A 17,153-nucleotide genomic window follows, 5' to 3' on the forward strand; every position below is an offset into this window, starting at 1 on the left:
AGATGCATGACTGTCAACGCCCTTGGGAGCAGAAGTAACTCCTCCACTTGTTAGAGTCCCATTTCAAAGATATGTTCATCATGCCCCTGCTGCTGATGCTGATGTTGATGACTTTGATCGGTAAATTGACAGTTTGTTATTTACATTTAGCTTTAACGTTATGAATTTATAGTTCTAAGATTATGAATATAAAATTATGAACATTTTTACAAATGTGAACATATAGCTTTGAAATTGTGGATATACAGATATAAAATTATGAACATTTTATATCTGTGAATGTATAGTTCTATGATTATGGACATATAGGTTTAATATTATGGATATAAAGTTCTAACACTGTGGATATATAAACAACAGTGTCATGCAAGAAAGTGAGTCTGATGTTGAGGACGTGAATGTTAGGAAGAGACCCCAGCGATGATTCAGGAACAAACCTCTTTGTCTGAGGTCACCATACTGGACGCAGAATGCAGGTTTTATACGCACTGCAACTCCCCGGGAAAAAATCATCTCAAACTATGCATTCTTGAGTGTGTCTAACGAACACCCAGAAGAGTACGTTTGAACACGTATATTTATAACAAACTTTAAATTACTTAGATAGTTCATATTATTATTATTATTATTATTGTTGTTGTTGTTGTTGTTATTATTATTATTATTATTATTATTATTATTATTATTATTATTATTAGGCACAAGTGTCAAATAGACCCATCTACTACTGCGAAGTGCTCAATTCCCACCAAGAACTAAATTAAGTGTTAAATAGGCCCATCAACCAGTTAAATTTGTTCAATTGACATTTTTTACAGGTTGCTAGCAGGTTGTCTATATAATTATTAAAAATAAATAAATAAATAAATAGAATAATAAAAAAAAAGAATATCAGCCACCGGCTGCCCTTTCGTAGACAACCGGTGGCTGATTTTTATTTTTTTTTAATAAATTTTTAATTTTTTATTCTATTTATTTTTAATAATTAGATAGGCAACCTGTAAAAAATGCTAATCGAACAAATTTAACTGGTAAATGGGCCTATTTGACACTTAATTTAGTTCGTGGTGGAAATTGAGCACTTCGCAGTAGTAGATGGATCTATTTGACACTTGTGCCTTATTATTATTATTATTATTTTGGTGTTGTAGTGAGTTGCTGTTCAAGTATGGTGACTACTTGTCACGCCCCACTTCTAGGACATGACCCGGCCGTATCGTTACGTGAAGACTTGTAACAATACGCAGCGTAACCATACATACCTCTTGGAACCTTCATAATAACACTTGAATACATGATAATTCCACAGTTAAAATGGCAAAATATAATCAACTAGTTCTTCCCAAAAACTCATCAAATCCACTATTAAATATTTACAATCAAGAGTAGTATGTCCAAAATGCATCACAAGCACCGAAACCAAGCACAATGGTTTACAAAAAATACAAAGGGTCAAAGAGAATATCCAAATAAACAAAAGTCCGTGATAAGGTCCAATACTAGGACTAAGTCTCCTAGTTTCAAGAGTCAACTTCAAGAACCCACCACTTGTGCTCGTGCTATTCACATGTCCTTAACTACTCTGAAACATGAGGAAAAAAAATACAAATAATGAGCTAATGCCCAGTAAGTGGTATTCCTCTTAACCCCGGATCAAGTAAACCCAAAATATTACAAAAAGCTTTAGAGTAATAACTCGATGCAAAACTCGATCTTTAAACTATATCGAAGTCATAATACTTTCATCATACTATACACAAGTTCACAAAATAAGAAACTTTAGCTACATGGGCATCAACAATATTTCATAATACAATACTTTCAAATGCACAAACCATTCCTTAACATATGACTCATTGGCAACCTACAACCACCATTATCGGCATAATGGTCCAAAAAGACTCGACGATTCGGAATGAGTCGGGCTCGACGATTCAAAATGAGCCGGATGGAACGTTCCAACAAATAATTCAAAAGACTCGACGATTCGGAATGAGCAATTAGGAACGTTCCAAACCAAACAAAACAGACAACAAAATGTAGGTTGCCTCATGAGTTTGATGAAATAATCAAAATAGTTCTTATAATCAAATAGCCCGATGTAGCAAAAATCATTTCCTTAAAATCACATATCAAAGTACATATTTCCAAAATAGATAATAAGTTTATCAAATTAAGAAATATGCAAGGTATAAATCATTCTCAAAATAATAATTTTCTTAGTACATAATTCTTTAAAAATCATAGAATGGTTGATTAAACCAAAGTAATTTCAAAGGAAATGAAATGGCTTAGTTGGAAGAACTCAATTTAATATAATCATGAGGTTAAGAGTTCAATTCTCTCTTTAAATAAATAATCCTATTTATAAGCATGTAATACATATAGACAAATAAACCAAAGTATGCTAACAAGCAGAGTGGAACCCACGACTTACCACTACCTACACATTTAACCACAAGTCATTTCACCATCTCTACACTTGATGATAATTTTAGTTCAGATTAAATAAGACCATACTTTCTGTCCGGAAACACAGTTCACAACAAATCCAGTCCATATTACATAGCAACGTTTCTAGTCCAAAAATACGCAGCTCAAGCTTCAACATAACAATTCGGAACACAAGCTTAATTTATAGTATAGGGTAAAAATAGTTTTGAGAGGAATAAGCACTTACTTAAAACATCCAAACCTTAGCTATTTAGCTTGCCCAAATACTCCTTGTCAAAATCCCTAATATTTTCAAATATCAATCTTAGGGCTCCAAAGATAAACCCAACTCATAATGAGCAAAAGATAGAGGTTAAACTCACCTAGAATACCCAATATCTTAGAGATCTAAGCTTGAAGAAGATGGAGATCAAAGCTTCAAGGTTTTTCCCTTCCTCTATCTCTCTAGCCAATATTCTCTTTTTCTTCTTTCAAATGAGATGGTCTTCCAATATAAAAGGGATTCCTTAAGCTTTAAGGATAAAGAGGGGTAATTTAGTAACTTTATCTAATATCAAATTTTAATAAGCTTTGACTTGTTGACCTCATTTACTAAACATATATATATTTTATTTATAAGGTTGTGGGTATTACACTACTACCTAACAAGGCGTCACTTCTCAACTTTGAGCAACGACGAGCTGGATATAGACTTCTTGAATGTTTGGTCTTTGCGACTAACTTTGAAGAACACAGAACGTGCTGTTGGGAAACCAAAACGAGTATTCTTCACCACACTGCCACATGTAAGAGTTATTTTTGACATGCAGATGCATATTTTTAAAAATATGGCTGTGTGGCATTATAATTCTAGATGTATAGCTTATAATTTTTGGATATATAGTACTCTATGCCTTTTGAATACTCATTTTTGCATTCTGTGTATTCAAAAACAGCTGCAGCTTGATCCATCTGATGATTGGATGAAAAGTCTCCCGGCCGAGAAAAAGATGGAAAATTTCAATGATAGATTGAATTATGAAATATCAAGTTTTGGAAACTTGGAAATCAATGATGCAGACCTTGTAAGATCTATTACACACACTCAATTTAAGAATTTAAGAATTTATTATGGATATATATGCATGAAGCTTGGAATATACAAAGTTTATTAAGATCCTTTATTTAGTTCTGAATTTGTGGATATATAGTTTTAAAATTGTGGATATATAGTTATGTGATTATGGATATGTAGTACTCTGTGAATATATGAATGTATTACTCTGTGAACAGACTGTTAAGAATTCTGGATATATAGTAATGTATTTTTGGATGTATAGTTATGAATTTATGGATATATATGCATGAAACTTGGAATATATCCAATTTATCAAGATCCTTTATAAAGTTCTGAATTTGTGCATATATAGTTTTAAAATTATGGATATATAGTTATATGATTATGGATATATAGTACTTTGTGAATATATGAATGTATACCCATGCAGTTAATAATACATGGGTATGTAGTTGTTCAAATTTGATATTTAACATAATCTTCTGTAATTTCAATTTATCATGTCCATAAATATTAACATCGTTATACCTTTTGTTTTGGAATTAGATATTTTTCCCAGTGCATCACCATGCACACTACTTTGTTGTGTGCATAAATGTCAAGGAATCCAAGGTTCAGGTGATAGACAACAAGGAATTGCATGCTGGTGTTTCAGAGCTTGATAAATATGGGGACTGTCCATATACACTGGTAGCTTATATTATATTAAAAAACTCCTTATTGTCACCTATATATTGAATTTAAAACATTATGAACATTGAGCTAATTTTTTACCAGATTGAAGCATTCAAGGCGTACCTGACAGCAGGACAATCCACCTTGACTCCCAAACTGAACAGCATGCCAGTAGAGTTCCTTGCCATGGACTGGAAAAATGCTGAGAATGTCACCAACTGTGGCATATATGTAATGCGGCATATGGAGACTTACATGGGTGGAGCTCTCGAGAACCGGGATCCTGGGTTCAGGAAACATATGCGCACAAATGTAAGAGTAACATAAATATATTACATTCAAACTACATTAAAAAAGGATAACAAAATTACAATAAACTAATTATTTATTTTTCTTAATTTACAGGCTAGCTTCATTTGTGAGTTTAGGGCAAAGTATGCTGCTTGTATCATCACATCAAAATTGAACACCGTCATAAGCCAGGTCATAAAAGTTGCAAAGATTGAAGACAAGAAGAAGTAAAAGTGCAAAGATCATTGAACGTTTTTTGTTATGATCAAACATTGTTTTGTAACAACTTTATTGCAATTGTTGCAATTTCTGATCTTATGAAGTTCACAGATTGTTTTGTAACAACTTTATTGCAATTTTTGCAAATTCTGATCTATGAAATTCACGGAATATATAGTTCTCATATTATGGATATATAGCTTTAAGATTGTGTATATATGGATATAAAATTATGAACATTGTACATAAGTGTAAACATAAAGTTCAAAATATTCATGAATTTATATTTCAAAGATTATGGACATATAGGTTTAAGATTGTGGATATATTGATATAAAGTTATGAATATTTGTACAACTGTGAACATAACATTTTACATAAGTGTAAACATCAAGTTCAACTATTTATGAATTTATATTTCTAATATTATGGACATATAGCTTTAATATTGTGGATATATTGATATAACATTATGAACACTTTTACTAATTTGACATACAAGTCCAATAATTTGTGGTCATATAGTTCTCAGAATATGGATGTATAGCTCTAATATTATGGATATATAGCTTTAGTATTATGGATAAATAGCTTTAATATTATGGATATATAGTTTTAAACCTGCAAAGCAACAAGTACTAAAATTTTGAATACACAGATCAAAAACTTGTAAATTGATATCCTCAAAACAACTAACAACTTGTATTAACCCCAATCCCAATCTACAACTGCATTATCATCTAAATCATTACTAAACTGACAAAACTCCGAACTCCCAGAACTTGGATGTACAAGGTACCCATCCCCGGCAATCTCAGATATAATTTCCAAAACCAACGACTGAACAACACCCTTTGTACTCGAAGCAACTTTATTTGCAACACTCCTCCTCCCCCTTGCAACACTGTACTTCTTTTCAATAACACTACTCCTCCTTACATTACGCTCACCTTTTGATCTCCGGTTTGAAGGATTTTGAATGACACCACTTGAAGATGAAACACCACACTCTTCAATATGCACATAGCCAATCTCAACTTCAACCTTTTTCTTTGCATCCTCAACTGCTTCATCGCAGAACTGCCTAGTTACACTGTTATCTTGACTAGATACAATCAATCTTTGAAATTTTCTACAAATCTCCACAGCCCAAATTGAAGGAGAGACACCAGCTCTATAAAACATTGGACTAGTATTCACATCCCTACCATCAGCAACCTTTTTAGTCCACCTTTTCATGATATATTTATTAGGCATACTAGAAACACAATGTATATGAAGAATACGTAAACAATGGCAGCATAAAATTCCCAACTCGGAAATCAACTTGCAACTACACGAAATGTCCAAGGTTGCCAACTTAAAACTAACTTCATGCCTTATAATATCTATATCTGGACGTCATACATGATACTTGAACTGACAGCCATCATTCAACACCATTTCTTGATGACAAGCATTGCCTTTCATAAATTGTTCCTCAAACAAAAAATATATCTCAATCGTATATACATCTCTAGCGTGTAAAAGAAGTTTTACGTGCTTCATCATCATAGTGGGTACCCCTTGAGCACAACGAAAATCTTCACCATTCTCTTTGCTTCTCCATTCAAAAATTACACTAACAAATGATGAATAAAAATCACAAAGACCCGCAGTCTTAGACAGCCTTCTTGAAATCGAATGATTAGTAGTTTCACTCCTTTGCGACGATAAAATGCCCCCTGAAAAATAATCCTTGTTGAATGCTGGACACCACTTCTCCCTATAGTCATACATCTTTTGTATCCAACTATTCTTGTGACACTTATAGTCAGTCACCAGCCTGAAAATGATAAGACATGTGTTCAGAACTCTAATGCTATATATCCACAAATCCAATACTATAAATCCATAAATTGAATGCATATAATTCAAAGACAAACAGGAAGCTCACTGCTTCACTACTACATGTTCAGACAATTAATACTATATATCCATAATTCTAATGCTATATATTCACAATTCCAATACTATAAATCCATAAATTGAATGCATGTAATTCAGAAACAATCAGAAAGTTCCATGCTTTACTACTACATGTTCACATAATTCTAATACTATATATCCATAATTCTAATACTAAATATCCACAATTCCTTTACTGGAATGAAAAATAAATAAAAAATTAGTGGACATACCTTGTCCAATAAAATTCAAAATTAGCTTCAGTCTCTGTGTATTTCAACACACAGTTAAACATATCCAAGAAATCCTTATTATTCCTTAACGCCTTGATATGCTTCTTCGAATTATCACCAATATGTCATATGCAAAGACGATGACGTGATGTTGGAAACACCTGACAAATAGCAGCAGCCATGGGACTGCGGACACTTCCCATTCATAGATCTTAAAAATGCTCTAAACAACCACACAAATGATTCTATCCTATCATTCATCAAAAAACCACATCCAAACATTACATTCATACAGTGATGGTTCATCCCTACAAAAGGGCCACAAATCATATCATATTTATTGGTGCGATATGTTGTATCATGCACTAACAAATCCCCAAACAACTCATAGTCTTGTCTCATCCGACCATCCCTCCAAAAAAAACTGCACAGTCTTGAATCGCAATCAACTTCAAAATCGAAGAAAAAATCAGACTCAGTCGACTGCCTCTTCCTAAATATTTCAATTAATGAGTTTGAATCTGTTCCATCCAAACACTTTGATGTATCAGAAGCATTCGAATTATAAGCATCTCGATTAGTGAAACCAATTAATGGAGACCCCCCTGCTTGATGTTTCAAAAACCTAATACCATCTGCCATTGCAACACCACTTTTCTTCAAATCTTTTAAATATAACAGCTGATTATCACCCACATTTCTATGTGAACGGAGAAGATGACTCTTGTCTACCGCACATAACTCGTGGTTGTGCACTTTTACGTGTTTTGTAACCGTGCACAACCCATCCTCACCCACGTCAAACTGAAAACATGCACCACACCCTGTCCTTATGTCAATTTTTGAATATGCCCTAACACCAGCATTTGCCTTAACCTTAAAACCAGCCTTAGAACACATAAACATCTTAATTTGGACTGTTTTACTATATACCTTGCAACGTTGATTACCCTTCCTCACACTAAAATCAACTCTATATGCATAATTGTTATACAACTCTTAAGCTTCAACCCCGTTACTTACAACAACACCAACCAAATCTTCATCAACTGCAAATGCAAAATATAACCTCAAGTATAACAAATAATACACATTCCATTGAAAATATAATTCCTAAGTAGAGGGGGTGCGGGAAATCCCGAATAAATCCAACCATGCTCTACAAAAGGAATAACATTTTCCATGGAAAAAGAATGAAAATATAACAATGCTGAACAATGTGAATTATGAGCATATAAAACTACATATAAACCTGGAATTGAAGAAGAACCATCAATGTCTAACTCTTTTGGATCTGAACTTGATGAATCAACAACAACATCTTCACTGACTGCATAATGTTACAAGCCAGAACAGAGTATCAGTTTAGAAATTTTGAATATATAGTATTAGAATTCTGGATATATAGCTCACAATTTCTGTACATAAAGTTCAATAATTATGGATATACAATCCAGAACAGAGTATCCGTTCACAAAATCCTGGATATATACTATTATAATTCTGGATATATAACAACTTCTGGTCATATAGTTCAAAAATTATGGATATATATTTCGTTCATTCAGAAAACCATAAACACATAAACACCCAAAAATTACGAATGATCTCAGACTAGAATGACCAACATCACATACGTTCAGGGTCGTAAAAATCGGTTTAGGCGCCCGTCTAGGCCCCGCCTAGGCGCTAGGCGCCTCTAGACCGTGGCGATTTCCCCCCTAGGCGCCCGCCTAGGTTACCGGCCGCTTAGGCGTCCGCCTAGCGCCTAACTCGGTCGATTTGGCCGCCTAGCGTCTAAGTTAGTCAAGTTAACTCGTCCATTTCGGTCGAGTTAACTCGATCGGCTCGGCCTATTTTTTTTATTATATATGTGTGTGTGTGTGTGTCTGCGCGCGCGCATACATATATATAATATGACATATATACACTCGTAAACTAGTTTGATACTTTGAATCTTTAGATGATTGAAGTATTTGAGTATTTCATATTTGAGTATTTTTAATTTTTAATATTGTTTTAATGATTTTTTTTTTTGAAAACCATTGTTTTGATGTTATGACTTACGAATATCATTAATTCATTTATTTGGATGTGTTATTTGATTAAATGTTGAAAACAACCTCATTAAAATTGTCAAACTGCAAGTTTACCACTGTTTTTTTGGCGCCCGCCTAGCGCCGCCTAGATTCCGCCTAGACCGCCTAGGCGCTAGGCACTGTCCGGGCGCCCGACTAGTTCCTAACGCCTACTGCAACCATGCATACGTTATATACAATCGCACTAAATATAAACACCTAAACAATATATCACACTGCAACAATCAAAATAATCGCAAACGATCACAAATCCATAAAAAACCAAATGCAAAATAACCTGGAATTGTATGCAATTCATCAACTGCTTGATCTCTCTGATCTACTGCCTCCTCCATCATATAATCCATACACAAAATCAGGAAAACGACTGCGATTGCTATTGCGATTTCACGTATACTAAAATCAAAACGCCAAACTACCAAAATTCGCAAGACTACTAAAACTTTGAAAGCGTGCAAAAATCGCAAATACGATATGAATAACGCCGTTAACGGCCATTCAATTTTTTTTTTATTATTTTATTTTATGCGAGCCGTGTCGTTTTTTAATAAAACGACGCCGTTTTGCAACCGTATGCACCTTGCAAGGTGCATTCGGTGGCACGACATAAATTGCGGTCCTAGTGCCTTATTTAGAGGTTATTTGAGTTCATTGACTTAATTGTTATTTCCCAAATAGTTCAGTGACTTATTTGTACTTTATCCTTATTTTTAAATGGAAAATAAATATTATTTTTTTTGCTTTTTATTTTGATTTTTTTAAAAAAACATTTAGATTTCTTTTAAAAAAATGAAAAATTGTATAAAAAATGCACTAAAAATTCAAAAAAAAAAAAAACGCACTGAAAATAAAAATTTAGAAACCCTAATCTCACACGACCGCTGAATAGCACTCCAGAATCTGCGACCAACAGAAGGACTCGAGACAACGCCATGACAGCACTTTAGCAGGCAAGCCGGCACGACGCCTCCGGCCGTCAAAGCGATCACCCCGGTTAGGCCAACAACGACCCTATCTCTCTGCGGATTGCAATCTGCGACTCTGCGTAGTGCGAGAGTGCGGTGAAGACTGCGATTGCGTAGTGCGTGTGACACCCCGATATTTTATAACAACTTATTTTAATAAAATATTCCTAGTAACAAAATCTATTTTTCAATCCTAAATATTTTAGCCCAAAATGTTTCAAAAACAAATTATTGTCTCAAAGTTCAAATAAATTATTTGATAACTCATAATTTTGCTACTCAAAATCTATATCAACCTGACAAAATTATTTTTATATAAATATCAAATTTTCTAAAAAGCCCAAATAATTTTTCTTGAGCAAAAAGAAAAATACTTTTAGTCCAATTTCCTAGCCCAAATTGTACACTAACAAGTTTTGTGACCCAAAACCCTAGCTTTGTTATAATATATATATAAATTCATACCCTTGGTCCAGTATCTATCTATCCTTAAGATAGCAGCCGCCACCGCCATTGACACCTTCTTCTTCGTCGACTGCAGCGGACAACAATCTCCACCAACGACCACCCATCACTGTCATCAGCCCTTTTTCCCTTCTTCCGGTCGGCGAGACAGCACAGACGCGACGAACCAGTGGCGCGAAGAAGCTACGGGGTATACAGTTCCGACTCCTTCCGGCGAACTGAGGACGGCTAGAACGTCTGGGAGCCTCTGCCTCTCCTCTCTTTTTTTTCCGACGCGGCAGCAACGGCGGTATTCCTCGGCGAGCTCCGGCGAAGCAGTAGGCGGCGACGAGGGCAGAGCAGAGTAGTTTCCGGTAGTAGTAGCGTGGTCCGGCTAGTGGTGTAGCTGGTTTCGACGGTGTTGGTAGCGAGAGTTGGTCGTCGAAGGAAGGTGAGCTTCCATTGTTGTTGTTGAAGTTGTTCTGAATATGGATTATAAAGGCAATTAAAGACTAATGACTTTGGTGAAGGTTTAATTACAATAATTAGTGTTATTGATTTGAGTTGTTTATTTAATTAGTTAATAATGAATGGATGGATTAATCTGAGTGAAGTAGACGCAGAAGTGTAATTTGGAAATGGGTTAAAGATGATAATGAGGGGTTATGGGTGTTGATGATGATGAATGGATTATGGAATAATGATGATGAGTTAATCATTGGTGATTATAATTTATATTACGGATGATGATCAGATTGTGATGTTGATTAATTGATGAAGGTTGATTCTGGTTTAATATTTAATTACTAATTACTAATTACTAATATTAATGATGATGGTATGATGACTAATGTAATAGTTATGGACTAGATGATAATATAATAATGATGATTATTAGGATTAGTAAGTTAATGGGGATTAATGGCTAATGATGGTTGGTTATTATATGATGATACATGATGATGCTATGAAATAATATGATGGTTTATGATGAGTATAATAATGATGATTATAGTATTAATAATGGGTGATTAGATAATGATTTAGAATGGTGATAATTATGGATTCTGTGTTGATTAGATGATGATGGACTACGTAGAATATTAATAGTATATGATGATGAAGTGGATGGTGTGGTAATTTCGGTTGGGGACTATTAATGATTATGGATTAATGATTAAATGAAGAATTGATTGATTCACAGGTTCTCTATAGAAGTGGCTAGTTTAAGAGTTGAGCCTAAGGTAGGGTGTTTGGCTTTTGGAGCTTAGCTGTGAGGTAAGTTTCTATGTCCGTTTAAATTACTTTGCCCTATTAAATGTGCTACTTATTTGAGTTGTTTACTTAAATTATTTTAAAATGTGTTCTAGTTTCAAAATGTGATAAATAGCAAAATATGTTATTTTGGGGTTGACTTGTGATCTATATGGGTTGAAACTATATTTTTGAAAGGTGTATAATCTATGGTGTGCCCAAATGTTTTACATATTGAAAACCTATTATAATTGAGATTGATTTGAGTATTGGAAAACTTATAATTTTGTGATATATATTTATATTGCTATAGAGTTCGATGAAACTCATACTTTGAGAAATTGTGGTTGAAAACCTAAGTATATTGAAATGAGTGAAACTGTGTTTATGTTGGAGGATATGGAGTTATATTTATTTTTGAAGAACTATCTTTTTGGAAGAAATGTGTAAATTAGAGAAAATGTATTATTTTGCATACTATTGTATTCTTTTTGGAGGATTAAAACTAATTTGGAACGTATGGATATTGATGGGTTATATATACTCTATGCTATTTGAAAGTTGTGATTTAAATAGTCTACGGGAAAATGAGAATGTTTACGAAAATCTATTTTTGGATAACTATTCTTATTTTTGGAGGATATATAAAATGTATCTATTTTTGGAGGATATGTGGATATGTTGGATGGTTGATGAATGGTGGACTTTGGTCCTATGTGGGTTCTGGCCCTATTTTGATGAGATTGTATCTGGTAGAAAGCATCCTGGATACCTATTATATGTGGAGTAGCCTGGTAGAAAACATCCTGGGCTACTTGGACTAGTTACTACTCTTTTGGGTGGGGGAAGCCCATTAGAGGGTGTGCACACTTAAGGTTTTAGTCCTTTATCCCACAAAAGGGACAAACTTGTGGAGTGGCCGGTAGAGTGGATTACTGTGTCACTAGGGCTTAGTTGATCTAAGACCCTTTGTCCCTTTCACCTTATATATATTAGAGTATATGGACATGTGAAATCTCGTCAGTGATGGTTATGATATTCCTCCATATGTATATGTGATACTTGGAAAACTGATTTGAGAAATATGATTTGAATTCCTCCATACCTATGATTATTGATGTATATGTTTTGAGAATGGCTTATGAGAAAGTCTATACTAAAAATGATTATTTGAGAATATCTATGTCTTGAGATGAGTAATCGATGAGTAAACTATATGTTGCTATGAGTTCCTCCATATCTATATTATGTATATCTTAGAAATGCTTATGAGAGATGATGGTTTATACAAATGATTATTGTATTGTAAAGTATTATGTGAGAAAGCTTACTTCGAACCCTCTATACTTATGTTATTTTGAAAATAAGAAAGGATGACTATATATTAGTTATACCATTTTGGGAAGTGCTAAGTATTATTATTTGGGATCTCTATCAACTTGTATCAAATGTAGTGTTTTTCTGACTAGAGTGTGTATGGCCTTGGTGCCTAACCTACTTTTGGGAAAACTATTTTGAGAAAGGATATAATACCTATTTTTGGGTGTGAGTCGAGAATATTTTTACGGTAGTTATGTACCTATATATTCACTTGACTAAATGTTTTCTAAATGGTGATCTATTCAAGTCTCAAAATTTGTTTACAAAGTATAATTATTTTCAAATTATAAATGTATTTATTTTACAGGGCGGAGTAGAGCTTACTTAGCATTTTATGCTAATTCTGTTGTTTGTGTTTTTCCTAAATCTTTTGTTTTCAGGAGATGAAATTAGTGGCTTGCTTTTAGAGCGCTGTGTATAGTTCGTATGCCTTGTAATAGAATTTGTATCCGAGAATTGTTTATGGTATAGTTGAATGGATTAGAACCTAGATTATTTTATAGTTAGTTGTAATCGGATTATTCAACCTTGTATTTGGATTGTAGATAGAAACTTTGTAGCCTGTGCATTTGGGTTTAGAATAACCCAAGTGTGGCATAACACCCCGTGTTGTTGGTTTAGCTTCCGCATATTTTGAGAAATATTTTCTTTTTATTCCTTAGTTTCTATACTTAAATTTTGGGGGTGTTACAGTGCGAGTGTGCAACGAAGACTGCGAGCAGCTGACGAAGGCAATACTCTGGTTTCCAGGGAACAACGACTTGGCAACTGGTATTTTTTTACCTGTTCATTCTATTTCAGCGAACAACGAACTGCAAATTTGATTATTAATCCTTCCTCAACCAGTTAATCTAAACATATATTAGTTTGGTTTTGTGTAATAATCTTAGGCTCCTGCATCTATTTTTTGAATCATTAGTTCTTGTGGTGTTTTCCAGGGAAAAACTGTGAAGTTGGCTTCAAGTTATTCAATAGCTCAAAAATTTGAGCTGAAAACTTTAAGCTCAAATCGAGCCATCGAATTGAGGTCGAGGGATATGAAAATTAGCAATAGTTATGCCATGGACTGGGAAGGTGGACCTGGGTCAAAATACACAATTTATATACGGAATGTTCACAATTTACATACTGAATTGTGAACATTCAGTATGTAAATTGTGAACATTTAGTATATAAAATTGTGAGCATTCGGTAGTTAAATTGTGAACCTTCAGTATATAAATTGTGTATTTTTGGACCCTGGTAGGCGGGTACACATTGCAAGGTAGACCCGGGTCCACAGAATAATTTGACCGCTCGAGCCAACCTAGGTTCATCCGGCTCGGGCTCGGCTTATTACACCTCTAGTTTTAAGTGACTCTCATCCAGACCACCCTCATATTTCTCTAGCAATGTTAATGACTGTGATGCTATTGCTAACCCAAGTAACCAGTTTTGCATCATTTTTGTGAAACTATGACTAATGATGTTGTTTTGGGTTTCAAGTCTCTACTAGATTGACTACAAGAAGGGGAAAAAGAATAAGAAGCCATGAAAGGAGGAAGAAAGAATTTGAAGAGAGCTGGGAAAGAAAAAACTGCAATCCTTCAACAAGGCCAAAGCATTATGCAAGTAGTTGACCTCCGTGGCTCGAATATAATCGAGGTGACTCTCCTTCTCCAATGCTCTCTCTCTCTCTTTCTACACACACACACACACACACAATATTTGCATATATGTATGTTTTGTGTATTGCATGATTCTAAGTTGAATTATTTGAATGTAAAGGTATTGGATGCAAATGGTGAAAAGTCATTAGCAATTTTCCCAGCTAAGTTTCAAAAGAGCATGTGGATTAAAAGAGGTTTGCTTTGCTCTATTAAGAGAATAGCTTGTACATGTATATCAATTTTTAGCTTTTATTTTGGGAGGAAAAGGAAAGTGAATATGAAGTTCTGATTTGTACGATCTTTCTTTTCTGGGAAAGAATAGGGAACTTTGTTGTGGTCGATGAGAGTGGGAGAGAGGAGGCTATAGAGTCAGGTAGAAAAGTGGGTTGCATTGTTACACAAGTGCTTTTCTATGATCAAGTTCGTGAGTATCAAAAGTCTCCAGAATGGTGAGTGCTTGAAACTAATACAAAGAAATTCTTTATTTGCGTAATTGAATTCAGCCTTTGAATAATTGAATGCAACTCACATGTTCTAAGACTCAGTTAGAATAGTGACATTGAGAAACTATTCTGTGCTTTGGAGTCTCGTGTTTATCGCTATGTTTCTACTTTCAATGCAGGCCTGAAATCTTCAAATCTGCAGTAGTAGAAACTTCAAAGGAAAATTTGGAGAGACATACTTCTCAGACACAAGATATTGAAGACTCGAGCGATGATGATGGACTTCCTCCGTTAGAAGCCAATACCAACAGACTAAAGCCTTTCCAATCAGAATCAGAGACAGAATCGGAATCCGAGGCTGATTCCTGATTTGCACTAATCAAATTCACTTCCGATCTGGGAAACAATATAGGTTGTGTTTGGTTGATTGGTTTTGTCCATAGGAATGGGTATGAAAGTGATTGTTATTGTTTGGTTGATAGGTTTTAGAACACTACTATGGGTTTCGAATATCCCATCAATTGAAAAATTCATACCCAAATAAAATATGGATTTTATTCCATTATTCATTCTTAAGCACTACTATTAGTAACCATTCTCATTCCACTCTATTACCAAACATGTTAAATACTTTCACCAAAATCTATTACCATTACTAAGTATTTGATATTTATTCCGATTTCCATGTGCGAATTAAACACACTCATAATTCATTGTCTGAACTCAGATTTTTTCGAATACCGTTTGTTGAGTTTGTAAATGTTGTAAGTGGAATATCAACACATATACATTTATACAATATCCTATATGTAACAAATAAGAACTAATTTTCAGCCATAGTTATTATTTAGGAATTTGCCTTGAAGTTGTTGTAGATGTTTTGGCAGGTTATCTCCCACTTTTTCTATGGTTCGGTATAGATGGTGTATGTATTGTCAAACAGACAGTAACCTAAGCAGTGGGGGACCTTGCTTATATAGCTTATATACCTTGCTTATATAGTTTATATGCCATCAATATAGACTTTGTAACGGAAACCGTTACAATACTTGATGGCACCACTTAATGGTTATTTAAGGACCCTCATAACTTGCACCATTTATTGCATTTTCTAAATAGAAAATGTAATATTTTCTCACTTGGTGCAATTACATACTTAAAGAAACAAAGAACATGAACTATAGAGATATGTTTTTTTAATACGAGTAGTATCTACTATAATTACAACGTAACTTGTTCTCTAAGTAAAACTTAATAGATAAACCTTATCTTTATTCCAGGTTTGAAGGATATATATTTTTTCACAATAATAAAATATGTACACAATACAATAATGAGAAAATATCTGAATGCTTTAAGAATTTCTTAAAATAATTAAATGTATACAAATTTTACAAAGTGGTTCCAAGTCTCATTTTCTCAATAAAATCCCTAAACTTGAATGTGTGGTATGCCTTTAATCAAGGGATCAACAATCATCAACTCAGTCCTTATATGCTCAATGACCACTTCCTTATCCTTAACACGCTCCCTGATAACCGACTGCAGCTAAGTTGTCACAATAAACCTTTAACGACTTAGAAATAGAGTCCATAACTCTAAGCTCGGAAATGAAATTCTTAAGCCATACACCTTGAGATGTAGCCCCAAAACATGAAATGAACTTGGTTTTCATGGTAGAAGTTGTGACAAGAGTTTGTTTAACACTTCTCCATGAAACAGCTCCACCAACCATGATAAAAATGTACCCCAAAATTGATTTCCAAGAATCAATGCAACTGGCAAAGTCTGCATCAGAATATCTAACAACGTCTAAAATGCCTGTTTGCTTGAACACAAGCTTATAATCTTTGGTACCCTTGAGATACCTCAAAATCTTCATTGTATCTCTCTAGTGCTCTAAACCCGGATTGATTTGATATCGTCCCAGCATTCCAACAGCAAAGGCAATGTCCGACTTGGTACAGACTCGAACATACCCGAGACACCCTACAAATGAAGCATAAAGAATATTCTTCATGGATTCTCTTTCAAAATCATTCT

The 17,153-nt window shown here is 34.2% G+C and overlaps 2 protein-coding genes and 1 long non-coding RNA gene across 5 annotated transcripts; 1 reads left to right on the forward strand and 2 right to left on the reverse strand.

Annotated features, from left to right (window-relative positions):
* Positions 1-1,343: 1,343 nt before the first annotated feature.
* On the reverse strand, positions 1,344-2,851 carry LOC109159736. The gene is made up of 3 exons (XR_002050643.1): positions 2,817-2,851; positions 2,681-2,736; positions 1,344-1,582 (listed from the first exon to the last, which is right to left on the reverse strand). It is a non-coding gene; the product is annotated as an uncharacterized LOC109159736 (long non-coding RNA).
* A 2,550-nt stretch (positions 2,852-5,401) lies between these two features.
* On the reverse strand, positions 5,402-9,310 carry LOC109159920 (protein FAR1-RELATED SEQUENCE 5-like). Its single transcript, XM_019308031.1, has 7 exons — positions 9,253-9,310; positions 8,129-8,206; positions 7,900-7,925; positions 7,247-7,764; positions 6,995-7,126; positions 6,111-6,521; positions 5,402-5,927 (listed from the first exon to the last, which is right to left on the reverse strand). Exons 1-7 carry the CDS (start codon positions 9,308-9,310, stop codon positions 5,402-5,404), a joined length of 1,749 nt encoding a protein of 582 aa, XP_019163576.1.
* A 1,109-nt stretch (positions 9,311-10,419) lies between these two features.
* LOC109159734 (probable RNA-binding protein EIF1AD) lies at positions 10,420-15,844 on the forward strand. Of its 3 annotated transcripts, XM_019307845.1 has the most exons (8): positions 10,420-10,835; positions 11,589-11,662; positions 13,712-13,789; positions 14,504-14,662; positions 14,786-14,861; positions 14,990-15,116; positions 15,290-15,518; positions 15,816-15,844. In XM_019307845.1, exons 4-7 carry the CDS (start codon positions 14,549-14,551, stop codon positions 15,477-15,479), a joined length of 507 nt encoding a protein of 168 aa, XP_019163390.1. In that variant the 5' UTR covers positions 10,420-10,835; positions 11,589-11,662; positions 13,712-13,789; positions 14,504-14,548; the 3' UTR covers positions 15,480-15,518; positions 15,816-15,844. The 3 variants fall into 3 exon arrangements, with proteins under 3 accessions (XP_019163390.1, XP_019163389.1, XP_019163391.1); XM_019307844.1 differs by lacking the exon at positions 15,816-15,844 and having other exon boundaries at positions 15,290-15,679; XM_019307846.1 differs by lacking the exons at positions 10,420-10,835; positions 15,816-15,844 and having other exon boundaries at positions 11,516-11,662; positions 15,290-15,679.
* Positions 15,845-17,153: the final 1,309 nt, after the last annotated feature.

Source organism: Ipomoea nil, unplaced genomic scaffold, assembly GCF_001879475.1.
Source record: "Ipomoea nil cultivar Tokyo-kokei standard unplaced genomic scaffold, Asagao_1.1 scaffold2845, whole genome shotgun sequence".
NCBI classification, from domain to species: domain Eukaryota; kingdom Viridiplantae; phylum Streptophyta; class Magnoliopsida; order Solanales; family Convolvulaceae; genus Ipomoea; species Ipomoea nil.

Coding starts and splice junctions, on each gene's coding strand:
- LOC109159920 (XM_019308031.1), bottom strand. CDS start 9,310: ATGGAGGAGGCAGTAGATCAGAGAGATCAAGCAGTTGATGAATTGCAT. Junction 8,207..9,252: donor TGAATTGCATACAATTCCAG/GTTATTTTGCAT, acceptor AACATTATGCAG/TCAGTGAAGATGTTGTTGTT. Junction 5,928..6,110: donor AATGATGGCTGTCAGTTCAA/GTATCATGTATG, acceptor TATCATGAAAAG/GTGGACTAAAAAGGTTGCTG.
- LOC109159734 (XM_019307845.1), top strand. CDS start 14,549: ATGAAAGGAGGAAGAAAGAATTTGAAGAGAGCTGGGAAAGAAAAAACT. Junction 14,663..14,785: donor GTGGCTCGAATATAATCGAG/GTGACTCTCCTT, acceptor TTGAATGTAAAG/GTATTGGATGCAAATGGTGA. Junction 14,862..14,989: donor GAGCATGTGGATTAAAAGAG/GTTTGCTTTGCT, acceptor GGGAAAGAATAG/GGAACTTTGTTGTGGTCGAT.